Source organism: Nelumbo lutea, chromosome 1 (assembly GCF_056320005.1).
Source record: "Nelumbo lutea isolate HS-2025 chromosome 1, American lotus-T2T, whole genome shotgun sequence".
In the NCBI taxonomy this organism is placed as follows: domain Eukaryota; kingdom Viridiplantae; phylum Streptophyta; class Magnoliopsida; order Proteales; family Nelumbonaceae; genus Nelumbo; species Nelumbo lutea.
Genome location: NC_142684.1, coordinates 45722593 through 45749004, shown reverse-complemented (window position 1 = coordinate 45749004; position 26412 = coordinate 45722593). Strand labels below are relative to the sequence as shown.

Here is a 26412-nt window from a genome sequence, read left to right as displayed (position 1 = left end):
TATGACATTGATTATTTGTGGCAGTACAGTACAGGACCTGCCTAACGCAACCATGAAAACATACTTCATAACTATAACGAACTGAGAACAATTTTATCTAAAACACTAGATATAATTGAATCATTCAATAAAAAATGTAAAGTTTAATAATTCTAATGACGCCACATTCTGGACGGGCAAATGATGTACATAAGAATTACACCAAATCATCCATATCTCAGGAGTGTACAGGGCCTCTTTTCCACCATTGAGACCTCAAAATACTTTTACAGTAACAAAGATGTGACTCAGCAACAGTAACATATCAATCCTTTCTCAAGCAGTCAATAAATATAATGCATATATGAGCAAGACAAATGCTGCAAAGATGGAATCACTAAACCTGGGAGCTTTGATGGAATGTGGCAGGAACCATAGAAGAATGTATAGAACAGAAAAGGCCCTTAAAGAACACCGGAGATTAATGCTAGAGTTTTGGGTCATTGAAACTTCTAATCCCCCAGGTTTCGGTCTCCTTTGAGTACCACAAAAATGAAAGGACCTTAAAAGAATCACCATTTATAGACTAACAATTCACATCAACTCACTTGCTCTCCAATCAAATCAAGACCGACTACAAGGAAAGTGATTCCTTGAAATAACAAAAAGTAGAAGTGAATCCCCTGTGCAGACAATAAGCTTCTTAAGGATGCAGACAACAAAATAAATGCAAGAGCAAGTTCCTTCCTGTACAAACGGTTTCTCCTTTTATTTGTGGTTTTCTTGGTCTTCTCTAATTTGTTCAGCTCAGCAAGGTCTGATTCTGAAGAAGCCCTGAGGAGACCTGCACGTTCTACTTCATTGGATTCCTTTTCCACAAAAGCAACTAAATCTGCCTCTGATGATCTACCCAACTTCTTAGTTACAATCCACTCATAGGAACTGCCAAGTCTGAATAGTCCCGATATCATTGCATGGAATTTCGTAACTGACATTGTGTTCTCAAATAGAAGGTAAGGGACAATGAATGGGAATGATCTTGGGGCTGGAAGGATATTCAAAACGGACATGATTCCAGGCACATAACATACCACCCAAGCTGGTAATTCAGCTTCTGGCAGGAACATTGTCAATGGAAGAATAATGCAGAAGAGAGTGAATGAATACAAGGGCAGGATGAGTTTCCGTAACAGGAAGAAAAGAAAGATCAAATTGGCCTTCTTTGCCCAACTTATCTGATATAACAAAAGAAAGAACATCACTCAAGGAATAGAACAAAACATCAAATGGCATGCAACTCTGCAGACATGACATTATCCAGGTTTCAGTATAAAAAATGTTGCAATCGTTATCATGGTTTCAGATGGGATTTTTCAGGGCACATATCATCTTTTATAAAATGGGCATACCCTAATTAGTAGTCAAAGAGTACATTTTTAAAGGACAAAAACATGCCCATATATTGAATATTATCATTATAAACAGGGGGTTTCTTTTATTTACATTGGGAGTTTTCCAGTTTAACAGAAATGGATGTGGAAACAAATGTTTAATACTTAATGTTAGATTTTGAGTGGGCCCAACCGCAAATCCAAGCAAACTGTAGTTGAAATTCATGAAATCAGGCAACTGACTTGCATCCCTAACCATAGTTGTCAAGGCGACGCCTAGGCTACTAGGCGCTTTTCAAAGAGTGCCTCGTCCAAATGCCAAGAAAAAATGTATTAGGTGCATGCATGGGGGACTGAAACACATATATAATATACAATATTTATTAAATAAATATAAAATATATAAAATTTTATTGGTTGGTTTTAGTTTTTATAATAGGACATGTTGCATGTTATCATGTTTTTGTTGTGAGGAAAGTAAAAGACAAAGTAATCTCAAGGGTTTCACTTTGACAAAAGAATCGAACTGAGGAAGAGGAGAGAACAGCCCTCCATCGTTCCGACACAGTCCTCTAACTCAAGGTGAGTTAATCAGTTTCCTCCATTTTGTTCTCTTTTTCCACTGGTTTAAAACAGTGGTTACACCCCATTTTTCTCCTCTTCCTTTTTGTTGGACTAAAACCATTCTTCTTTCCTAGTTTTAATCATATTATTGGACTACAGGGGCTCCTCCCTCTTCTTTTGTTCTTAAATTTCTTGCATGTTTTCAGCTTTTTTCCCTCATTATTGGTGTCTGAAACAGGGGCTCCGCCCCTTCTTTTATTCTTCATATTCTTCTTTTATTTTAGTATTTTTTTCACCAGCTTTTATGGGTCCAGAACAGGGAGCTCCGGCCCCTTCTTTTGTTCTTAACTTCTTGCATTTTTCAGCTTTTTTTTTGTACTCATCATTGGTGTCTGAAACAGGGGCGGAGTCCCTTCTTTTCTTCATATTTTTCTTTTATTTTAATATTTTTTGCCAGCTTTTCTGGGTCTAGAACAGGGGCTCCGCCCCTTACTTTTCTTCTTTTATTTTAGTAATTGTTCTCATCAAGAAACACAAGCACAAAAGTAAGTGCAGAGTACATAAAACCAAAAGAACTAGTTCAGAAGGGGTAGAAATCCACTGGCTTCTTATTTATAAATTCCATTGCCTAGGCGAGAGCTAGGCGCCCCATGATCGCCTAGCCTCGCCTTGGCGCCTTGAAAACTATGCCCCTAACTTGCTAGGTACACCAAACCAGAAACAAATATTTCGGCTGATTATAAATTTAGAATAACATGGATCAGCTGAAATATTCTTCCTTATTTGGCACATTAGCAAGTGTGACACATCTTGTTTTTCAGCAGATTTGAACTTGCGCCCAAATGAGTCCCTATTTTATATTTCAGGAGACTCAGGACCTATTTCACAAAGGATTCCGTGTAAGATTTTATATTTCTTTGTTTCCTTTGGGCCATTACATTAATGATTTGGAAATTTGAGAAGTAGATATATGTAATTGTCTAGACAGTTTGGTGTTTTTTCTTTCTTTCCTTCTGTTATTTTTTTGGGTGATGGGGTAGCATCTAGAAGATCAGTTCCCCCTATCTCTTGGGGATCCTCATATGAGACTTTACATTTATTTATTACCTTTGGGCCTTTAAAGTGAAGAAAGAGAAGATCTCAGAAAACTTGAGAAATAGATCAAAATTTAAATTGTTCCACTCATTTACTATTGCACATCAAAATTCTAGTAAACTTCCAACTGCCAACATTTTCTTAAGGGAATATGATCTGTTCAGTGAAATTTCCACATCTACATGACATTAAAAAATGAAGGATAAAAGATGTGAGAACATATAATGCAAGAGTACTGACCTTTGAACGAAGGATGTCAAAGAAGCACATGCGAAACAACTGCATTGGACCTGAATGCCATCGGTGCTGCTGTTTCTTGTATGCTTCATAGGATTCTGGGAGTTCACAAAGGCACTAAAAGAAAAAGAAAAGAAACAGGTTAATGGGCCATTCGGAATTCATTTATGGAACTGCGAGGAAAGCTGGCATAATGATAGCATATGACAAACCTTTACATCATTCAGATATATGAACTTCCATCCATTAAGATGTGCTCGAACAGCAATATCCATGTCCTCAACAGTTGTTCTTTCCATCCAACCACCTGATTCCTCCAAAGCTTTAATCCTCCATACACCAGCAGTACCATTGAAACCAAAGAAGTTGATAAATACACCATTTACTTGTTGTTCAACCTCAAAGTGGAAGGATAAGTTTATGTTCTGCAACCTTGTGAGCAAGTTTTCATCCTTGTTTACAAAGGTCCATCTTGTCTGGACCAATGCTAGATCATCATTCCCCTTGAGGAAGAAAAAAATGCCAGTCAATTTACATTTCTTAACTTACAGTGATACAAAAAAGAAAGTGAAAAATGAAAAATGGATAAACTATCCATCTCCTCATAGAAGCTATTTAAGCATGTATATGCCAACAGGAATTTATGACAAGGTCTGCAATTTAGGGTCCGTTTGTTTTACAGTCAGAATCAGAATTGGAATACTTGGGGAATTGGAATTTGAATGGTCTATTCCCATAGTCTGTTTGGTTCAGACAGAAATGGGAATGAGAATTGAAATCAGCAGGAATGGGTTTTCATTCCCAAGGGAGGGAGAGGGAATGACCATTCCCTCAAATGGAGGAATGCCATTCCACCAGGAATGGGAATGTAATTCCAATTCCTCCCAACCAAACAGTTGGAATCCGAACTGCCCATTCCAATTCCAATTCCAGACCCCTATTCCTGTGAATCAAACGGGGCCTTAGATTCAGCAGAAATGAAAGATTTTTAAAAGTGACACATTTTCTAAGATATTAGGAAAAGAAAAAGCTATGTTACATGGAAGCTGTTGCAAGCATAAAAATAAACAAAGATGACGCAAGGTGGACAAGAGACCAAATTAAATCCAAGTGTATGAAAAACTGCAGACAAACGCTGAACAATTAAAATAATTTGTAATTGTTTATATTGATCTTCTCCCTATCTGTAACAATAAAATGGGTTGCATTAAAGTATGGAAACAAACAAAAAGTATGATATACAAGATGAACATTAGAAGAATAATGAGCCCATGATATGCTTTAGAGATAAAGTGGCATCACCACGGTAAAGAAAAAACACTCCACATTTTTTCTTGCAACCCCAGAATTTTTCATCAGCTATAGCATTAAGCACCCTGTCAAAGCAGTCATGAACCCAAAATATCTTTGATTGCATTAAAAATATAGTTAATCATGAATCCCAAGACCATATGATGCAAATGCATCATTGACACTTAACTCATGGTATATAACTAAAATGTGTTAGAAAACTGTGAAAATGCCAGGATCTGGATTTGTCAGATTCCTGAGGGTGCCTTTTTCCTGGTAACTAGACAAACCGACTACCATAACTCAGCATGCATTCATATCAAAAACTAGATTTTTGATAGATATCATCAAAAACTAGATATAAGTGCATGATATAAGCATATTATATGTGCTACCTGCACCCAATAGCTATGTCCAAGATTTTAGGAAATGGAGTTGTATCCTTGCTTTGTTAGACAGTGTATACCCTTAGCTCCAATCAGATTGATGTACATTATATTTATTGTAAATGAATAAAGTACATATTTGATTCATGTTATAGTAGTGTGTTTCTGTGTAATACCCTTAAACTGGACACATATGAGACTCGTGTTAGTTTAAAATATTCACAGCCGTTGGATAAGTCTGGGGAGATTTATCCTGCCAAGGCTGACACTGGTGTGCCGCCAACTGTTGGGGTAGCCTGTCTCAACTGCCAGGGTGAGACCCGAGGTACATGCAGTGTAGGTTTACTTGAAACCCTGAACCAGACCAGATTTCCAATATTGCCCTGGACCTTAGAGATTGATGGGCAAAACTGGAAAGTTACACTGACCCCTAGACTTGATTATGATACTGCACTGGGTGTTGGATTGGGCTGTCTTTGATATGCCAATCAGTGAGATCCTTAGAGGGGGTCAAAACCTGGGTATGTTGGGACAGTCTGAGAATTCATCTGAGTGGGTGATCATAGTGACAGGATCAGCCCCTTTGTCAGACAAAGGTAATGATTGGGGATGCACTCTCTTTGATGGAAACCAAGACTGCCGGCAGCCGATTTCAATCGTCGAAATTTGTTTTGCAAAATATATTTATATACTGATATACACATATATTATGGTTTCAAAATGTTTGCAAAAAGGTTTTAATTCTCAGGATCCATGTGAGTAGAGAGTGCAACATTGTTCCTTGCAGCTGAGGGAGAGGTCCTCTCTTGTCGGGCAGTGTTTGATCATTATGGGCTGAGAGGTTAAGTGTAAGACCATTGAGGGTAATACCTGATGGGCTAATCTTGCATCTGCCCGCAGTCCCTGGGATTTTATAAGGTGGCTTGGCCTATGGACCACTTAGTGTAAGTGTTGGGCCTATTAAGAGCCCATGGTGATGGACTCAGGGGGTTCACTGCCCATAACAGTGAATTCGGCCAGGCCTTGTAACAGAGGCTAGGCTGAACCCATGTGGCTGATGTGTAGAATTGTAGATCAATGTTTGGGTCACACGCCATACTAAGAAGCCCAACTGGGCAGTAGTTTGAAAGGCCACTAAGCACATAAGACTTATTGGGCCTAAAGCCCGTTTCGAACTGGTTTAGTTAGACTAATTAAAGAAGGGGGCGGATCTGGGATTTGGATCAGCAAATAGGATAGGGTCTTACCCTATCCACTTAGAGAGTCTAGATCTAAATAGAGATTTGGATCTGGAAACCTCCTAATGAGATTAGGAGAAAGCTGATCTAATCTGCAAATAAGATAAGGATTTATCCTTATCACTTAAAGAGAGTCCAGATTCAAATAAGGATTTGAATCAGGAAACTCCTAATGGGATTAGGAGCTGATCTCTTTAAATCTATAAAAGGAGGAGGGGGCGAACCATTCAGTTCATCCCAAGGTTCCAGACATCAGATCTTAGATCATCCAGAGAGAAGACAGCAGCAGTGTGATTGCGCCATCTTCTCCCTGCATCCTCCTCCTGCTGTCGCCATTGCCAATTCGATCTCCACTCTTGTAGGAGCGATCAAGAACAATTCTTGATATCAGCCTTTGGAGAAAAGCCGAGTGTAAGACCATTGAGGGTAATACCTGATGGGCTAATCTTGCATCTGCCCACAGTCCCTGGGTTTTTATAAGGTGGCTTGGCCTAGGGACCACTTAGTGTAAGTGTTGGGCCCATTAAGAGCCCATGGTGATGGACTTAGGGGTTCAATGCCCATAACAGTGAATTCGGCCAGGCCTTGTAACAGAGGCTAGGCTGAACTCATGTGGTTGATGTGTAGAATTGTAGATCAATGTTTGGGTCACACACCATACAAAGAAGTCCAACTGGGCAGCAGTTTGGAAGGCCACTAAGCACATAAGACTTATTGGGCCTAAATCCCATTTCGAACTGGTTTAGTTAGACTAATTAAAGAAGGGGGTGGATCTGGGATTTGGATCAGCAAATAGGATAGGGTCTTACCCTATCCACTTAGAGAGTCTAGATCTAAATCTTACCCTATCCACTTAGAGAGTCTAGATCTAAATAGAGATTTGGATCTAAAAACCTCCTAATGAGATTAAGAGAGAGTTGATCTAATCTGCAAATAAGATAAGGATTTATCCTTATCACTTAAAGAGAGTCTAGATTCAAATAAGGATTTGAATAAGGAAACTCCTAATGGGATTAGGAACTGATCTCTTTAAATCTATAAAAGGAGGTGGGGGCGAATCATTCAGTTCATCCCAAGGTTCCAGATAAGACCTTAGATCATCCAGAGAGAAGATAGCAGCAGTGTGATTGCGCCATCTTCTACCTGCATCCTCCTCTTGCTGTCACCATTGCCAATTCGATCTCCACTCTTGTAGGAGCGATCAAGAACAATTCTTGATATCAGCCTTTGGAGAAAAGCTTATCAGAAGTCGTGCTCACAGCCTCCATCGAATCCTTGCTGAAGGGTTCGGTTCTTGGGAAGAACACTGCTGATTCTGCTCCACCTACACTGTGTCATCTTCAGTGGGAGCAGTCTTTGGAGATTTCTTTGGGCGTGAACACCTTCATTAGAGGATACTATTTCTTCGTATCAGGTATCTCCCTCTCCTACCTTTTGGTTTCAGATCTGGTCCGGTTCTTGGTTCAAGATTGATCATTGAAAATGCAGATTTTCTAAAACAGGGAATGTGATTCCCAGATGGGAGAGAGAGAAACTTTTGAAATTTCGCCCAACCTACCTGTAGGTCCATATGATGGATCTTTCATCCCTTCGTGTTTCTCATATCTGTGCCTGGATATCTGAGCATTACAGGTAAAAGACCAGTGATCGAAACAGTTACCAGGTGTAAGGATTCCTGACATGTTTACTCTTGATTGGTTTTCATAGCCCATTGTGCACATCTAGTTTGTAGATCTGAAGCCCACTCATTGTCTTTTACCTTTTCTATCAATAGTTTTCTTACTTGCCCTCGTTTCAGAATCCAGATCTTCCTAATATTCCATCTATTGCTGTTTCTACTCAGTTTTGATATTTTTCTGTTACTTTAATTGGATAGGGGATCACCAATTAAGACTTTAGGATTCAAGTAATATGTACGCTAATACTTAAAAATAAATAAAAATTATGGATGGCTATTAGCAATTAGGCAAAACTCCAATACTTGGTCGGTTTTGCAGCTAATATGGACTATCGATTAGCATACAAATTACTTAAATCTTGAAGTCTTGCTTGAGATGATTTAATCATATAACCAACAAACCCTACCCAATCATCAAATACAGCCCAAACAAAACATCAAAACCAGAAGCTTATCCCAGGATAAGATAATTAAAACTGTTTCTTATAAAAGAATGGTTTCTTTCCATTCCAAGTACAGGCTTTTGGATGGTGTAAACTGGTTATCACATGGAAATCTGTGTGGTGTCCATATCATCATTTCAGAATCAGAGTCAAATTAGGCATCCTGCACAGAATTTCTTTCTTTTTTTTATCGAGGAGTGAAAGAAATTTCATTAAACAAAAACAAATGAATATTACAATCTGAGAGGTGACAAAGTGACACCTCAGGGATGCTCAAGTCAACAAGGAGGGCAGTGAGGGTTCAGATTCTGGTATGAGCATGAAGGTGCAAAGTAACGAGTTTAAGGGTATTGCTTCAAGCAGTGTGACTCTCTAGCAGTTAGTAGACAGAGAGGTGATGATCAGAAAAAGTTTGGGCCTCTGATTTTTGGGTGGTGAAGAATTTGCTAGGAGGGACTTTGAGGAGTTTGAAAGGAGAAAAAGGGAAGAGAAGTTAAAGAAAAAAGCTCTGGTGAAAGGAGGCAAAGGTTGGGATGAGGAGTTTTCAGATCAGGAGGATGAAATTGAGGATGAAGATTGAGCCTTTCCACCAGGTTTTTTCCAAGGTTTTTAGCTTGAGTCTGGTTTAGTTTGAGTCTTTGGTATGTAAGTTGCGTGTTTGTTTTTTCAAGTGTTGTTAAAGGGGTCTGGTCGTTTGTTTGTTGGGTCGTTTAGTTGTTCTCTCCTTTCAGATGATATCTTATCTTCTTCCTGCTGTATTTCTTTTTTCTTTTAATAAAATTTTCCTTTGACTCTTCAAAAAAAAAAAGGTGACACCTCAAGAAAGCAACTTAACTGAAGAATAATCTACTGAAAACTGTTCAGAATTACAAACTTGGATTTCAAGAATATTCCAGAATTTCTGCAAAGCATACCTATATAATCTACCCAATATAAGTAGCCATGCTGGTTGAACTCTTTGCGTAAGTAGTGGAATATTAGCTTACCTTGAAATGGGGAATTGTTTTCTTCAAAAAGTCTGATCCTGGTTGAAAATCAGCATCAAATATTGCAACAAACTCAAAATCTTTTACATAGTCACAGCTCATTGCAGATTTCAGGTTCCCTGCCTTATAGCCTGTTCGAATAAGTCGGTGTCTATATACGATCCTCACACCCTTCTGTTGCCACTTCTGAACTTCATTCTTGATGAGGAGCTGGACATCCAAATCATCAGAGTCATCAAGGACTTGTACAAGCATTCTGTTTCTTGGCCAATCTTGGATGCATGCTGCTGCAATTGATTGTTGATAAACCTGTGGCACCATAGTGAGACCAATCATCAATATTTAGAAGCCTTAAAATTAAAAGAAAATAAATAAATAAAAATAAACAAAAGAGTCATCATCATCATCTAAGCCTTGTCTCAACTATATGGGTTTGGCTACATGAATCCTGTTTTGCCATTCTGTTCTGTTCAGTGCCATATCCATTGTCAAAGTAGAAAGCTTGCTGAATTGAAAAATATGAAATAAAAGGAGTTTCTTGAAGAAAGAAGGAAGAGAGAAGGAGAAGAAGAGAAGAAGAGAAGTTGAAAAGAAAGGAGAGCAATAATCTGGCCGCCCCCTTTCACTTATTATCTATACTAAAAATAATAGAGCAGTACAAAGACAACTATGCCCTTATAGGGCGGCAAGACATAAAACAGCATATATAAGACACAAAAACATAATAAAATTTGGACTCACATAACTATTGTGGTCCCCACCTCCTATCTAACAACTAACATAAAACATCTATTCATAAAAAGCATCATAAAACTGATTAATCTTCAACACTCCCCCTCAAGTTGGGAGTAAATGTCACACATTCCCAACTTGAGTAGATCATGTTCGAGCTTGTTATTTGCCACCCCTTTAGTGAGAAAATCAGCCAACTGCAACTCTGAAGAGACATAAGGCAAACAAACTTTTTCGGTTGTTACCCTTTCTCTTATAAAGTGTCTATCAACTTCAATGTGTTTTGTCCTGTCATGCTGAATTGGATTGTGGGCAATATTGATTGCAGCCAAATTGTCACAGTATAACATCATAGGTTCCTCTGCTTTCACCCCAATCTCACTCAAGAGAGATCTAACACAAAGAAGTTCTGAGACACCATGAGCCATGGATCTATACTTAGCCTCTACACTTGACCTTGCCACAACCGCTTGCTTCTTACTCTTCTAGGAGATCAAGTTTCCACCTACAAAGGCACACACTCCTGATGTAGACCTCCTGTCATCTAAGCATTATGCCTAGTCTACATCTGTGTAGAACTCTCGCTTCAGATTCTCATGATTTGAGAAAAGAATGCCTCTACCAGGGTGCTTCTTCAGATATGCACAAGTATCCTCTCAATAGCTTCCCAGTGCTAAACCCGAGGTACATGCATGTACCGACTCACAACACTAATAGCATAAGAAATATCTAGTCGTGTCATACACAAATACAACAGTCAGCCCACCAATCTTTGATATCTCCCTGCATCCTTTACCAACTCACCATCCATACATTAATTCTGTGATTTGGATCAATAGGAGTGTTTGCTGGTTTGGTCCCCAGCTTCCCAGTCTCCCGCAATAGGTTAAGTACATACTTCCTCTGTGAAATGAAGATCCCATGCTTGGATCTTGTAACTTCAATCCCCAAAAAGTATTTGAGCTCACCAAGATCTTTGATTTCAAATTCTTGCTACAATAATTTTTTGAGATTATCAATCTCCTCCAAATCATTTCCTATCACCACTATATCATCTACATACACAATCAGAATTGATACCAGAGCATCTCTCCTCTTCACAAAGAGAGTGTGATTAAACTGTGTCTGTGTGTATCCAAAACGGATGGGCACCCCTCTAAACCTGTCAAACCAAGCCCTAGGTGACTGTTTCAGTCCATATAGAGATTTTCTGAGTCTGCAAACCTTTCCCTTACCAACATTCTCATAAAAGCCTGCTGGAATGTCCATATATACCTCCTCCTGTAAATCACCACTGAGGAAGGCATTTTTGACATCAAGCTGGAACAAAGGCCATGAATAGGTGGAATAAAAGCCTGGTGCAACGGTTTCCAGATAATCAACACCATAGGTCTGAGTATACCCTTTTGCTACCAACCTTGCCTTGTATCTCTCTATCTTGCCATCAGCCTTATACTTCATTGTGAATACCCATCTACATCCGACTGCCTCATTGTCTAGGGGGAGATCAACTATTTCCCAAGTTTGGTTTTTAACCAAAGCATTCATCTCATCTTGCATGGCTGTTTTCCGCTTAGGTTTGGAGAGAGCCTCAGTAACATTCCTAGGTATAGACACAGAATCCAGGGAAGAAAGAAAAGCATGGTAAGAGAGCGATAAGGCACTGTAGGAAAGATGGTGTGAAATGCAATGGGCTGTACACTTTCTCTTCCCCTTACGAAGTGCAATGGGAAGATCAAGGTTAGTGGGATCAACTGCAACAATAGTGTTAGGGATAGGAACATTATCATCAGAAAGCATAGCAGGCTTAGGCTCAAGAGGAATACTTGGAATCGTATCTGTCGAATCTGGAGTTTCAGAAGGACTGATAGAGAGTGGTGTGGGTTGAGGATGTATGGAGTCGACCATCATCTACTGGTGCTAATATTTCTCTGAGGCTGCCCGTAGTGGCTTAGATAATGAAATTGAAGGTGCAGGTGCTGGCTGAACTGATGAAGGTGCTGGTTGAACTGATGAAGGCACCAAAGAAACAGGAAGATGAACAGATTGTGAGTTCTCCTCCCCAAAACTCTCCCTGTGAGGAGAACCACTCGAGAAGAAGGTGGATTCAAAGAAGGTAACATCCATTGTGACAAACTTGCTCCTCGACACTGGGTCATAACAGAAATACCCCTTTTGGTTTTGAGCATACCTAAGAAAAACACATTTCTTGGCCTTAGGATCCAATTTCTTGCGATGAGGGTCAAGAATGTGAACAAAGGAAACACACCCAAAAACCCTCAGAGGTAAATGAAATATCTCCCCATCTAAAAAAAACAGACTAAATGGAACCTTAAACTCCAAAGTCCGTGAAGGAACACGGTTAATCAAATGCACGGCTGTAAGAATTGCATCTCCCCAGAACTGCATAGTAACTGAAGCACACACCATAAGACTCCTTGCCACCTCCACAATGTGCCTATTTTTTCTCTCAGCAACTCCATTCTCTTGTGGTGTATATGCACAACTGATCTGATGAATTACCCCATGTTCTAGGAGATACGTGGTTAGGTCCTCAAAGTACTCTCTGGCATTATCTGATCTAAAAACCTTAGTTCTCACTCCAAATTGTGTAAGAACCATTTGGTGGAACAGTCTTACCAAGTTAGGAACCTCATCACGTGATCTCATCAAATATATCCAAGAATATCGTGTATAATCATCCACAAACAAGAAAGTAACGAAATCCTCCTATGGAAGGGATGTGATATGACCCCCATACATCAGTGTGAACAATATTAAAAGCAAAAGTACTTCTTTTATTACTTGGTTTAAAAGTCTGTCTGCAATGCTTTCCTAACTGACAACTCTCACAATCCAAAGTAGATAACTGAATAGACTCAAACAACTTTGGGAAAAGACATTTCAAAGAACTAAAAGAAAGGTGTCCCAAGCGATTGTGCCAGAGCATAATCTGATTCACTGACTCTGACCCACTACTACTGCTGTTGCTAACATGATGGCCCTGATGTCTTGGAATCTCATCCAGAAGGTAGACTCCATTCACTTCACGTCCACTCCCAATCATCTTCTTCAACTCCAAATCCTACAAAACACAATTACCAGGAAGAAAGGTCACAGAACAATTCAAATTCTTTATCAAGAACTAACAGACGGTAGGTTGGTATGAAGTCTAGGGACATGTAAAATAGAAGACAGAGTTATATCATTGGTCACTCTAACTGTTCCTTTCCCAGCAATGGGAATATGCAAACCATTTGCTGTAGAGACTCTGTCTCTACTAGAACACAACTGATAGGAATTGAAAAGGGTAGGGACATTAGTCATGTGCTCAGATGCTCCTGAGTTTATAATACAGGTTGGTCCCTCCTTACCTGAAGTGGATGCAAGATTTGCAATTGCATATGAACTACTTGTATGTGCAAAAGAAGAGGTGTAGTTGGCTCCTGCATTCTGTTGTCCATCTGGAAGGCTAGTGCTAGGTGAATCTTTCTTACTCATAAGCTGTCCAAACCTCTCCAATTCTGTCCTCACTACTGCTACTGCAATGAATTTCCAACCAGTTTGGGAAAGAGGGACCGAAAAGTCTCATGTAGTGGTTACATTTGCATTTCCCTTCTTGTTCCTTGTCCGAACAGGCATAAGATTTGGGTGAAGCTTCCAACAAGTGTCCCTGGTATGCTTAGGCTTCTTGCAATAATCACACACTAAGTCCTTCTTATCTTCCCTTCCAACCTCACTACTCCCCTGTCTCCATTCGGCTTAGGTTTTATTGTACCAACCATAGCCGACTAGTCAATCCCAACCTGTCTCAGCATTACATTCCTCCTACTCTCCTCTGCAAAGACAAAGGCATAGGCTTGAGAGACTGTCACACCCTCCCTAGAAAGAATATGTTGCCTAGCAATGTCGAATCAGGATTTAGTCCTGCCAAGAACTCAAAAACCCTATTCCTCTCTACCAGTCTATGATAGGTTGCTGCATCATTTACACTTTCCCATACAACAGTTTCTAAGTGATCTATTTCTTGCCATAGGGTTTTTAGCATGGAGAAATACACAAGAGGTTTTTCTCCCTGTTTCATACTTATCACCTGATTCCTTAACTGATAGGCTCTGGCTTAATTTTGTTTCTAAGAGTAGGTTTCAGTCACTCCATCTCAAATCTCCTTAACAGTATTAGCCCATAGAAATATTTTTTGCAATACGAGGTAACATAGAATTACACAACCAGGACATTACCATGTAATTCTCCTACACCCATCGGGAAGAGTCAGTATCAGGCTTCTTCTCCTCACTAGTGAGATACCTTAATTTTCCACGGGCACCAATAGCCATCTTAGCTGATTGTACCCACTCCAAATAATTTGTACCATCAAGTTTTACTGTAGTAATGATCCCAGACCCAAAAATATCACTACTACCTCCAACACCCAGTCCCACAGTACTGGTAGATTTCATCTCGGCATTCCAACTCTCCATCTTATTTCAAATAGTTCAATAATAAGAAAAAATAGATTGGAAACCTTTCAAAAACAATTTAATATCACACACACAGAAACAAACCCTTTCGGAAGAAGAAAACCCTAGTTGGAGAGAAATCTCTCTCCTCCCCACGCCTCCCAATAGAGAGAAGAGTGAATTGATCACTCTAGGAGGCTCAGAAAAATCCAGAAACCAAACTGCACTTTTCAGGAAATCAAAAGAAAGCTAACAATACCTAGCCACCCAAGATATATCAAAACAAAGAATCCAACTTTTCTGGGACTCTTCCCTATATTCCAATTCTTCCTGATTTTGATGTCGAACAGTAGATCACCTTCTTGATGACTAGATCCCACAAAAAAATCCAAAAATTGGGCAATCTACAGCAAATCAATCAGCCCCTTATTACTTCACGCCATCGGCTGATCTAAGGCTGCATGAGAATGCTTCTAGAAACCCTAGCCGCCGCTTTGATACCAAGTAGAAAGCTTGCTGAATTAAAAAATATGAAATAAAAGGAGTTTCTTGAAGAAAGGAGAGAAGGAGAAGAAGAGAAGTTGAAAAGAAAGGAGAGCAATAATCTGGCTGCCCCCTTCACTTATTATTTATACTAAAAATAATAGAGCAATAGAAAGACAACTATGCCCTTATAGGGTGGCAAGACATAAAACAACATATATAAGACACAAACATAATAAAATTTTGACTCACATAACTACTATGGTCCCCACCTCCTATCTAACAACTAACATAAAACATCTATTCATAAAAAACATCATAAAACTGATTAATCTTCAACAGTCAAATTATGGACGCTTAAATCTTACTACTTCCATTCAAGTCCTTTTTGGTCTGCCCCTAGCTCTTCTAGCCTCTTCAACTTTTAACAGAGTAAAAGAAAAATATGTGCACACTAAAAGAAAATCATGTTCCAAACAGCAATTAGAAATCTGTTCAAGCAATGAAACAAACAAATATTTCTTTCAGGTCTGCCTCATCAATCTTACTGTTTAAGAACACATCATGAACCCATGAAAAATAAATAATCATGATGTAAGCATACTTGTACATCAGGAAGGTGGACCAACTTCAACTTAGAATTACTATTCTTGGCCCCATAGCATTTATAATGGATATACAAAATACAACCCAAAGAACACACTATTTGATTATTGGATATGGTTTATCTGACAATTATTATTCTTGCTTCCAAGGTCTTCGCCATGTTATAAAAGTTGGTCACTCAAACACAAATGAAAGGTTTCATTCCCATTATGCTTCTTATATGTGAATCCTCAAAAACTTAAACATGCAAACCAGGGAGTAAAATTCAATGGAACCCAAATGATTAAAGAATCTCTGTCATTGAAAAATAAAGAGCAAAAAGAGCTGACAGGTCCACATTACAGGAACTGACAATAAAAGACTTCATTTATTGAAAATATTAGAAGGAGCTTCCATAACAAGGACAAGTATTTTAGATAAAAACAATGTGGTGTTAGGACCAAATCAGGTAGCCTTATTTAATACAAATATAATTCATTAACTATCTTGTTGTAATACCTATGCACTGTTATTTAAATATTATTATTATGGCAACAAGCTTATATAAAGATATTGAATGTAGGCTCCAAGTTCAGAAAAAAAATATTCGTATTTTGAATGCCAAGCTTGATTATAGATGAATGAATGATATCTGAGAATTTATTGATAAAAAAGACGCATGAAGAGTGAGAGAGAGAGAGAGAGAGAGAGAGAGAGAGAGAGAGAGACATTCAACAACTATGCTGGTATTCGAAAATGGGAAACCAAAATCAATCGAAGGTGAAATTTAAACTAATGAAACAGATGCAATAAAGAACACAGAGATGTAGCATTATGGATGGTATCTCTGTAGGTAGAGAGACTCACAACTAGTGAGTCTTGAGGCCATTAAGACCAATTCCATGACCATGTATGCCTGTCTGATTGTACCAATCCTTATTGATATTACCGTGTTAAGCATGTCCCAACTGTCTTCCTACATTATTTGCCTGTCATCTTCAGCTTCCTAAAACATTCAGAAATGATTGCAAATACACACAAACTCATTAATTCACAATACTTGCTTCCTTTCTTTAAGGAAAACCAAACTCCACTGTCCCATTATACTTTTTTGGTATTAAAGTTGTAGATGTCACTTAATAAGTAGGTCTCCTGATTTCCCTGAGGCTTATACATTTTTCTATTTCACATACCTTTTGTTCCAGTTTGTCAAAAAGCCTATTTTTCTCTTTTATTTCTACTTCTATTGTTTTTGGAAGACAAGTTCTGAACAGATCAGCTGAGTTTAGACACCCAGGCTAAGCCATTTTGTGCACAAGTTGACTTTCTTCACCCATTGGCCTAGTATTTCAATAATGTGTTATCAGAGTTGTCCCTGAACATGGCACCAACAGCAGACAGTCCTGGCTAGCACGGGAAGACCTATCAAAATTTAGCTTAATCTTACCAATTTAGGAGACCAACCATGGGGATTATGCTCTTCAAATGTACTTAGTTATAATCTAGATGACTTGGTTGAACTAACAATCAGAAATTGATCAAAATAACCAATCTATAGTTTGGAACTCCACCACTTGCATATATTTGAAGCATTCTTTTCAAAGATAAACAAAAAGAAAGTAAAGGGGAAAGGTGATAAGAAATCATCAAAGAGAAAAGAGACTCAGAACATAGACCATCAAGTGAACAAGACCAAATACTCCAACCCTGACAACATAATAACTCAGAGCCACCACACCATGAAGCAATAAGTCATCAAAATTCAAAACCAAAGACAAGGTTTAACAGATGAAAATACAAAGACACCCCTAATAAAATCGCCCTAGTCCTCCTCTTCAAAGAATTTCTCCTGCCCTGTGTCATCCTCGTTCCAAAGTTCTCCACCTTCGCCTACTATGACCTTCTTAGACCTCTCTTTCCTCCTCTTTTTTCTCAAACTCCTCAAAGGCTTTTCTGGCAAACTCCTCTCCTCCCCAGAAGAACAGCCCAAAACCCTTGCCCACCTCTGCATCTCTATTGAGAAGATCTTTGATTGGCACTCTTCCTTTCCTCAACACCTCATCTCCTCCTTTCCTTCCCCCTCTAAAGTGAGAGCCCCAGACTTGGATTTGACTTCAGAAGAAACCTGATCCTCCCCACAGTTCACCTCAGACTTCAGCACCTTTGGCTTCCTCCCTCTTCTCTTAAAAATCCTCTTGTATCTATCTATTCATAGGCTCTTTCCCCACTAATCCATCCTTCAGCCATGAGAATACTTTCGTTACATGAACTATATGTGACATTTTTGATCGCCGGGACTTCTTAGCTTCCGGGACAGCAGTATCATTGTCAAAAGACCTCTCTTCCTGTATCATCCTCCTACAACCTAGGTCAACTTCTACCCTACCAATCATCACTTCCTCAGCTTCGATTTGGGCAAAATCAGACTCAGGAACCTGAAACTGACGATCATCTTCCAAGCAGCCAACCCAACTCCACTATAAATTTTGCCATCCTCCACTATTTCTCCTAAACTAACAGCACTGTTCCCCTTTCCATAAACCACAACATCAACAGCCAACCCAGCTCCCTGATCTGGGGGCACAGCCAGGTCTCAACCTCCTGCATGAACTGACCCATTGATAGAGAAGGTCAATGCTCAAAAATGTCCAAGCATAAAGCTGAGTTGTGGCCATCACAACACTATAACACAGAACAGAGATCCACAGAACCATCATCACGAACAATACTGTCCTTGACCTTTGAATCCCTAAAATTCTATCAGTCTTCTTACCTCCTGAACTCTGGTATTTTTTTTTTGATAAATAAAAGTTCATTAAAATTTCATTGAAAAATAAGGATAAGAAACTATACAAGCATCCCAAGGAGAGATGTGATGTGCAGCCTCAGTCTTAAATAAAAAACAACACAAAAATTACAATTGTGCCCAATACAACTGATCCCTAATTACCCCTTACTTAGCTAAAGAATCAACCAATGCATTAGCCTCCCTCCCCACCCATTGTATAACCAAATTCATCTATTGTGTTAACCACTTGAGCTTCTTCATTTCATCTCTATAACACCAAGTCACTGAATCCGGATCTTTTAGCCAGCCTACCACCACCTTGGAGTCCCCTTCAATCACCAAGTTCTCCAAGCTCATCTCTTTTGCAATTTGAACACCTTGTAAGACTGCATACAGTTCAGCCTTTAAAGAGTCCACTACCCACTGGGCCTGAATAAAGTGCTACTATAATCCCTTCCTTATTTCTTATGACTCCTCCATTTTCAAAAGGACCAGGGTTGGCTTGACTGCTCCCATCAAAGCTTAATTTCAAAAAACCTTCAACGGGGGGGGTGCCCAAAGCAACCTTGTTTTAGTCTTCTGGACTGAACTAGAAGCCACTGAAAACCAGCTCCTCCAAATATTATCAAAGGAGAACTATCTAAACATATCCAAAATTGGTAGCCAATGTATAACCTTGGTCAATACACAGTCCGTGATTTGTTGTTTACTTCTCTCATTTATTTGGAAGATTCTAGCATTTCTTTCTTCCCAAAAGGTCCAAATCACTGCTGCTCTAGTGCAATTCCACATTATTCTTCCTCTTCTCTTGGGCCAAGCAAAAGTATAAGGGTGAAAAAGCATCTTAATCTCCATTGGCATGTTCCACCTGCACCCAAACAAAGAGAAAAAACCAATCCCAAATATCTACAACAAAGGAATAGTAAATTAATAAGTGGTAACAAGATTCAACACCGGATTTGCAAAGAGTGCACCAGTTTAGGGAAACACACAAGAAGGGCCTCGTCTTTTGCAAGTAATCCAGAATGCTAACTTTCCCATAGATCACTTCCCAACAAAAAGCCTTAATTTTAGGGGGAATCGACTGACACCAAACTTCCTTAGCAGGAAAAGAAAGAGGGATAGGGGACTGGCAAAGAGCATGAAAAAAAGGGGCACGAGAAAAGAAACCTTTAGAACTTGGGCACCAAACTCTTCTACTCGATTTAGAAGGCTCTAAGTAGACTATATCAAGAACATGTAAGAGCTTTGACAAGCAATTAACTTCTCCATCCCTCAATCCCCTACAAAACCCAAAATCCCAATTATGAGCCAAAGGCAAGATAGGAGAGATTAAAAATTTCGAGATCACCCCATTTTTGTACAAGGAAATGGAATACAAAGAAGGAAATAAGTCCCTTAAAGGCTGGTCACCAATCCAAATGTCTTCCCAAAACCAAATTAAATTCCCTAAGCAAACATCATACCTTATAAACCTGAGGAATTGATGGAGATAGACCAGAATCCCAACCATTCTCCAACCTTTAATGAATATTGTCCACCACCTTGTCCCATAAGTTTTCCCTCTCTAAGAGAGCCATATTCTTCTTTCTCACATTCCTAATACCTAAACCACCTTCCTTCTTACTTTTACACACAATCTCCCATTTGATTAGTGGTTTTTTCTAGCCTCTCTTGGCTCCCAAAGAAAATCCCCCATGATTTTTTTTTCTAATTTCTTTTCTTCCCTTGGTGGAATCCTAAATACAGAGAGGAAGTCGACTGGTAGGTTAGCTAAGGTTGATATTCGTAAGGTAATCCTACTTCCTAATGAAATATAGTTCCTCTTCCAAGTGGCCAATCTCCTTTCACATCTTTCTATAACTGGATTCCAGAATCTACTCTCCTTAGGGTTGGCACCTAAAGGAAGACCCAAGTAGGTCAAAGGCTAAGGGGTGATAAGACATACTAAGCAACTCGCTATCACACTCAAGGCATTCTCCTCCATATTAATCCCTGTTATGCAACTCTTGTCTAAGTTGGTTTTCAAACTTGAGATCCTTTTAAACTTCTTGATCGGTTTTTTAATCTCCTCACCCTCCTAATATCACCCCCTTCACAAAAAAAAAAAAAATATGATATCGTCTGCAAATTGGAGTCTACTAAAAAACCATCTTCCCTATTAGCCTTAAAGAGGAATGTACTAAAAACATCCACCACTAAAGTAAAAAGGAAGGGTGAGAGAGGATCACCCTGCCTTAAACCTCTGCAAGCTGGAAAGAAATCTTCCACAACTCCATTAACCAAGATAGAAAAGTGACAAGACCGGATACAACCAAACACCCAATTGCACCATCTCTCCCCAAATCCACACTACTGGATCACCTCTAATAATAAGAATTTCTAGTCCACCATGTCATAAGCCTTTTCCAAGTCCAATTTGCAAACAATTCCTTCTTTCCTAGATCTATTCATTTCTTTTACACATTCATTGGCTATTAGGATTTAATCAATTATTTGTCTCCCTTGAACAAACGCTCCTTGAAATTGGCTGACGAGGGACAGAAGTACTGTTTTACTCCTCAATGACAAGCATAGTTTTCAAGGCGCCAAGGCGAGGCTAGGCGACTAGGGGGGTGCCTTGTTGCCTAGTTGCCTAGGTGATGGATTTTTTTATGTTAAAAACATAGATCATAGGGTAGTTCCCTAGGTACCATAACCATATTTCTTCAATAATTATTCATGATTTGCATAAGAAAAGTATAAATTTCATATTAAAGTATAGAAAATCAACATATTTATGAGAAGAAAAGGAAGGGTTCAGCTTTTTAAGTCTTTGAGGGTTCAATACAGCACTTAGCAATGTTTGTGTTGACTAAACCCTAATAAATAATAAAATAATAAAAACAAATTAGTATATAAGCACAAAATTATTATTTTAGTTTAATAATGTCTATTTTATAATGATAATCTCAAAAAAGAATGAATAAAAAAGTATTTTATAGTAGGAAGTAGACAACTACTTGGCGATTAGGTGAGGCGAGCCTCAAAGGACGCCTTGTCACCTAGGCATCGCCTTGACAACTATGGACAAGATTTTAGCAATTATTTTGTAGATACTGGTCACCAAACTAATGGGTTGAAAGTCCTTGGGTTAGATAGCAACAGTTTTTTTTTTTTCTTAATGACTTCAAATAACTCATCTTTTAATACTTCCCAACAATCTTGATAGAAAGCCATTGTAAAGCCATCCAGACTCAATGCTTTGGATCTACCCATAGAGAAAACTGCACTTTTAATTTCCTCTTCCTCAAACTCCCTTTCTAGCCACTTGGTTACCTCCTCTTCTAATAAAGGCCACTCTAAACCTTCTAAACGTAATCTTTCACCCAAAGGTCTTCTATAAATTGATTTTAAATGATCTGCAAAGATCTTGGCTATCTCGTCGTGATTAGAGGTCACTTCCCCATTTATCTCTAACCTAGCTACAAAATTCTTACACCTTCTACCATTAGCCATCACATGAAAAGTTTTGTATTCTCATCCCCTTCCTTGATCCATCTGTGTCTTCATTTTTGTCTCCAGAAAATTTCCTCCCTATCAAGGACTTCCTTCAATTCTTTTTGCAACTTCCATCTCAATTTCCTTTCTTTCGCATTGAGGTTTCTTTCAATCTCCACCTCATCCAATTCTTCAATCTAAGATATTAGGGTAAGCTTCCTTTCTTCTATTCTTCCAAAATGTTTCCTATTCCACTCCTTTATTTTAGATCTTAATCTTTGCAATTTCTTATGACCTTTGATTCCCTCCCACCTCACTCCCTTTACATTCTCCTTCCACCATTCCTCCACTTTACGAACAAAATCTGGATGTGTCAACCACATATTTTTCAAATCTAAAGGGTACGGGGCCATGCAAAGTTTCCAAGTCAAATCTAATGGGGTGGTGATCTGAAATGACTCTAGGAAACACTCTAGACACCAAACCTTCCCAGTGATTTTTCCATCCTATGTTAAACAAAAACCTATCTAGCTTTGAACACAATGGGTTTTCTTGAAAGTTGGACCAAGTGAATCTAATTTGCAAGAGAGGAATCTACTTTAATTTGCACATGTCTATGAATTCATTAAATTTCCTCATACTAGTGGTGACTGACCAATGGGGGTTAGATGTTTCACTAGAGAACCTTACCACATTGAAGTCCCCACCCAAACACCAAGCACCCTCCCACAAACCCCAAATAGCATACAATTCCTCCTAACTTTCATTCCTCGTATTTATGAGTCACCCAAATCCATTCTTCTGCTTCTCTGTTGCTCCCCTTACCTATGCTGAGTCTGAACAATGTCCCTACCCCTTTGAGGGTTTTAAGGCTTCTCTTCTTCAAAACTCTTTAACTTGTTAAAATAAATACCAAACCTGTCACTTATAACTTTAGATTTCAAAAAGTGGTCCATACTTAAACTGCCTCCCCTCCTACAAGCTCGACACATCTCTTCGCCATCTTTAGCCAAATATCCCTCAACTCCCTTTGCCTCTTCACCTCCTTCCCATCCTATTTATTGAAGAAGTCCAGCAAACCTCCCCGCAAACAAAACAATTTTTTAATTCCAAAAGTGTCCTCATCTTCAACCACTGCCCCTCCCTGAACTAAGAGCCCATTCAACTTCCAGTAAGACACGACTGTTTGAAACATTTAGTCTAATGATCAGGTGAAATAATGGCGTTTTGTTGGATCCCTCCAAGCCCGATAAGAGGGTTTGGACTCCTAGACCCAATGGAACCTTCACTTGTGCTTATTTCTTCAAGTCCATCTCTAAACCTTCTACTCACCAACCCTTTCCGTCAAAAGAAATTTGGTGCAGGTCAGTTCCCCCAAAAATTATGGCATTTTGTTGGGAAGTATTCCATTGGAAAGTAAACACTCTAGATAACCTACAAAAGAGAAAACCTTTCCTTTGTATTTCTCCTAATTGGTGTATCCTCTGTAAAGCTCACGGTGAGGATTGTTACCACCTATTAATATCTTGTCCCTTTTCTACAGACCTTTGGGCTTGGCTACTTTCGTTGTTTGGGGGTAGTTGGAGTCTACCAGCAGAAGTTCACATGCTCTTTAACCATTCTACCTTTTATTGGCCTACAACAATAGGGAGAATTATGTGGAGATGTGCTCGTGCTGCCTTGATTTGGACTCTTTGGGAAGAAAGGAATATTAGAATTTTTCAAGAAAAGGAAAGGAGCAATCAGGATTTGAAAGACTGTGTGTTAATAGGGCAATACCTTGGCTGAAGACCTTGGAAATCTTTCATCAATTCTCCTTTAATGACCTTTGGAGAAATTGGTCAGCAGTAGCGAGGTGTTCATCTCTAAAGGACAAATCAATTACAAGCTGGTCTCCTCCATCCGAAGGCTCACTAAAGTTGAACTTTGATGGAAGTAGCATGGGTAATCCAGGACTATCCGAAATGGGGGGTGCTTTGAGAAATGAGAAGGGAGAGATTTTGTTGCTCTACTCAGGTCCCTTGGGAATTGGGGACTCCTTCAGGGCAGAACTTTTAGCTGTTGTACAAGGGGTGCAATTTGCAAACCAGCTGGGGGTACAACACCTAATAATCGAGGGAGATTCCAAAGTGGTGGTGGGTTGGTTGAAAAATCCTGAAGAGGCTATGTGGCGTTACAAGAATGAAATGAAGAAATTTAGTTGGTTGACAAGGAATATGTTGGTCACTGTACAGTAGGTGGGGAGATCAGCAAATACTTTGTCAGATGTGTTAGCTAAGCAAGGGGTAAATAGGGAAGAATTATTTTAGGCTCAGTTTTGATTCTTGCTTTTCTTTCCTAGTTTACTTGTAAGGTTCAAGGAGGGGCTGCAGCTCGCGCCTCACGATGGGATGTTGTATGAACTCACTCTAAATTTGCTTCTGAATTAATAAATTTATTATCATTCATCAAAAAAAAAAAATGATCAGGTGAAATAATCCACTTGTTAGTAAGAAACTAAGACATAACTGTTTTGCTCTTGTTTTCATTGTTCTATGATTCCATGGTAATAACATTTGAAAATTGCTGAGAAAGTACAGTGTAAATAACGAAAAGAAAACATGCATGATAATAAATTTATGTTCTATAACCATGCATCTAAATCAGAACCCATCAATATCCATCAGCTTAGAAGGACAAAATGAAGAATGACATTAAACAAAAGAAACATATCGTTTGAGTTTTTTTTTTTTTATTTTAAGTTAAATTTATCTACATGAAGCTAATAAGATACTAGAGGAGCACTGCTATCAAGAGTCCTTCCAATCAATAATGGCCCAAGACTAATAACAATGGCTGCTTGATTATCTGACATTAAATAATGATGCTAATATGTAACTGATAAAAAAATGGTGCTAATTATGTAGGTTCAGAGGAAAAAAGAAACAAATGGAAGGTTTTCAATAAATGGACTGCCAAGTGAGATAACCACGATTTCTTGCCTGGAACCAAATGGGCATTTCAGATAGAAGTTTCAGCAGAAGATTAGTAATACTAGAGATCTGGAATCTGGACATAATTCCTACTTCGTCAGTTAACTAAAATGATTTATGCATTGGATTCCAAACAGGAGTTAGCAAAAATAAAATTGGAAAAAGGAAAACAATATGTAAACACTTTTTTGATGGTAAAAAGAAAAATGGAAACATCAGAAAGCTCATAAATATATGGTTCAAATTCGAGAATCAGGGATTCGAGACCTACATCTTCTTACCTCCCTCTCATTGCACATTGGGATCTGTATAAGCACCATTGGGTAATCCTCGGCAATTCCATTTTCCGTGTCCCTTGAATATTCCATCGCTGCAACGGGCTTAATCCGGCGAAACTTGATCCAAAAGCATCCCAGCATCAAGATGACCCGATCCAAAGACTGGATCAAGAACAAAACAATACAAACATTCGTTAGCAACTGCAACGGAGGAGCCAGATAATTCGCCCTCACGAAAAGCCAATTCGCGTAAACAAGCTCAACCAAACCCAGAACCTCGGCCGACGCAATCGAAGGCGGACTAAAATGCCATCCTTTGAAGTAAGCCACAAGCTCAAACAGCAATAACAGAATGACAAGAACCAAGAAAATCTTAATAACCCGATAGAGCCTCGATTCAGACCTAGAAGGCGAATCGGAATTAGAATTCGACGACGACGAAGACGAGATAACTCTCCGATTGGCAGTTCGGAGGACATAAAGGAACCCATTTGTGAGCCAGGCGAGGCAATTGGCAGCTTGTTGAAATTTGAGGAGACAAACCCAGGAGAGCTGACGAGCGTTACGACTTCGCTCTTTCTCGACCGCTGTTGAATCAGCATCACCGGTGGGGCTACCGATCTCAACGGTGGACCAGTTAGGGTTTTCAGATTTATCCAGGAACAACCCATGATTCCTCTCTTTCTCCTTGTTCCACCATTCCTGAAACTCGTAATTCGGTGGTGGAGACATCAAATCCAAACTTTGAAGTTTGAAATTTCCCCTGACTCGACCTCTACATCTATCTGGGCATCTGTCTATCTGTTTGTGTTATTTTCTCAGTGAGGCATTTCAGTCTCTGTCGTTCTCTGATCCGGTGATTGAGGGGAGATGTATGGGGATGAGGGGATTATTCGATGTCGCTAAATTTAGCAATAGCCCACCAATTTTAGCGGAGATTGCTCGGGTTTATATATCATTTTCGTTTTCCTTTTCAAATTCTTCCAAGAGTCAATGCAGCGGTAATTAATGGGTACGCACCACACAGTAACACTGTGATAATATAAGTTGGAACTTTGGATAAAAACACTGCCAATTTTGATTTGATTCAATTCAATAATTTGGCTAAATTAGAGGCAAGTAAAAATGGTGGGAACTGGCGCGTGGGATTGAGATCGATTAAGGTTGCTGTCAGACTAGCTGTGTTTTGTCGCCTCTAGAGAGTTGGAGAGCGTTAAATCTCCCTCTTCATTGAACAGAAATGGATGAGATGTACATCTGATTTGATTGGAACGGAAAGTAACAGAATAGAAGGATAATAGCGGTCTGAAATTACTGGATGTTTGAAAGCTTTGCTGTCTTGCAGGG

The 26412-nt window shown here is 39.1% G+C and overlaps 1 protein-coding gene across 1 annotated transcript; it reads right to left on the bottom strand.

Annotated features, from left to right (window-relative positions):
* Nucleotides 1-91: 91 nt before the first annotated feature.
* Nucleotides 92-26040, bottom strand: CSLC6 (Cellulose-synthase-like C6). Its single transcript, XM_088964874.1, has 5 exons — nucleotides 25069-26040; nucleotides 9288-9596; nucleotides 3479-3769; nucleotides 3270-3383; nucleotides 92-1214 (listed from the first exon to the last, which is right to left on the bottom strand). Exons 1-5 carry the CDS (start codon nucleotides 25795-25797, stop codon nucleotides 579-581), a joined length of 2079 nt encoding a protein of 692 aa, XP_088821000.1. The 5' UTR covers nucleotides 25798-26040; the 3' UTR covers nucleotides 92-578.
* Between the last annotated feature and the right edge of the window lie 372 nt (nucleotides 26041-26412).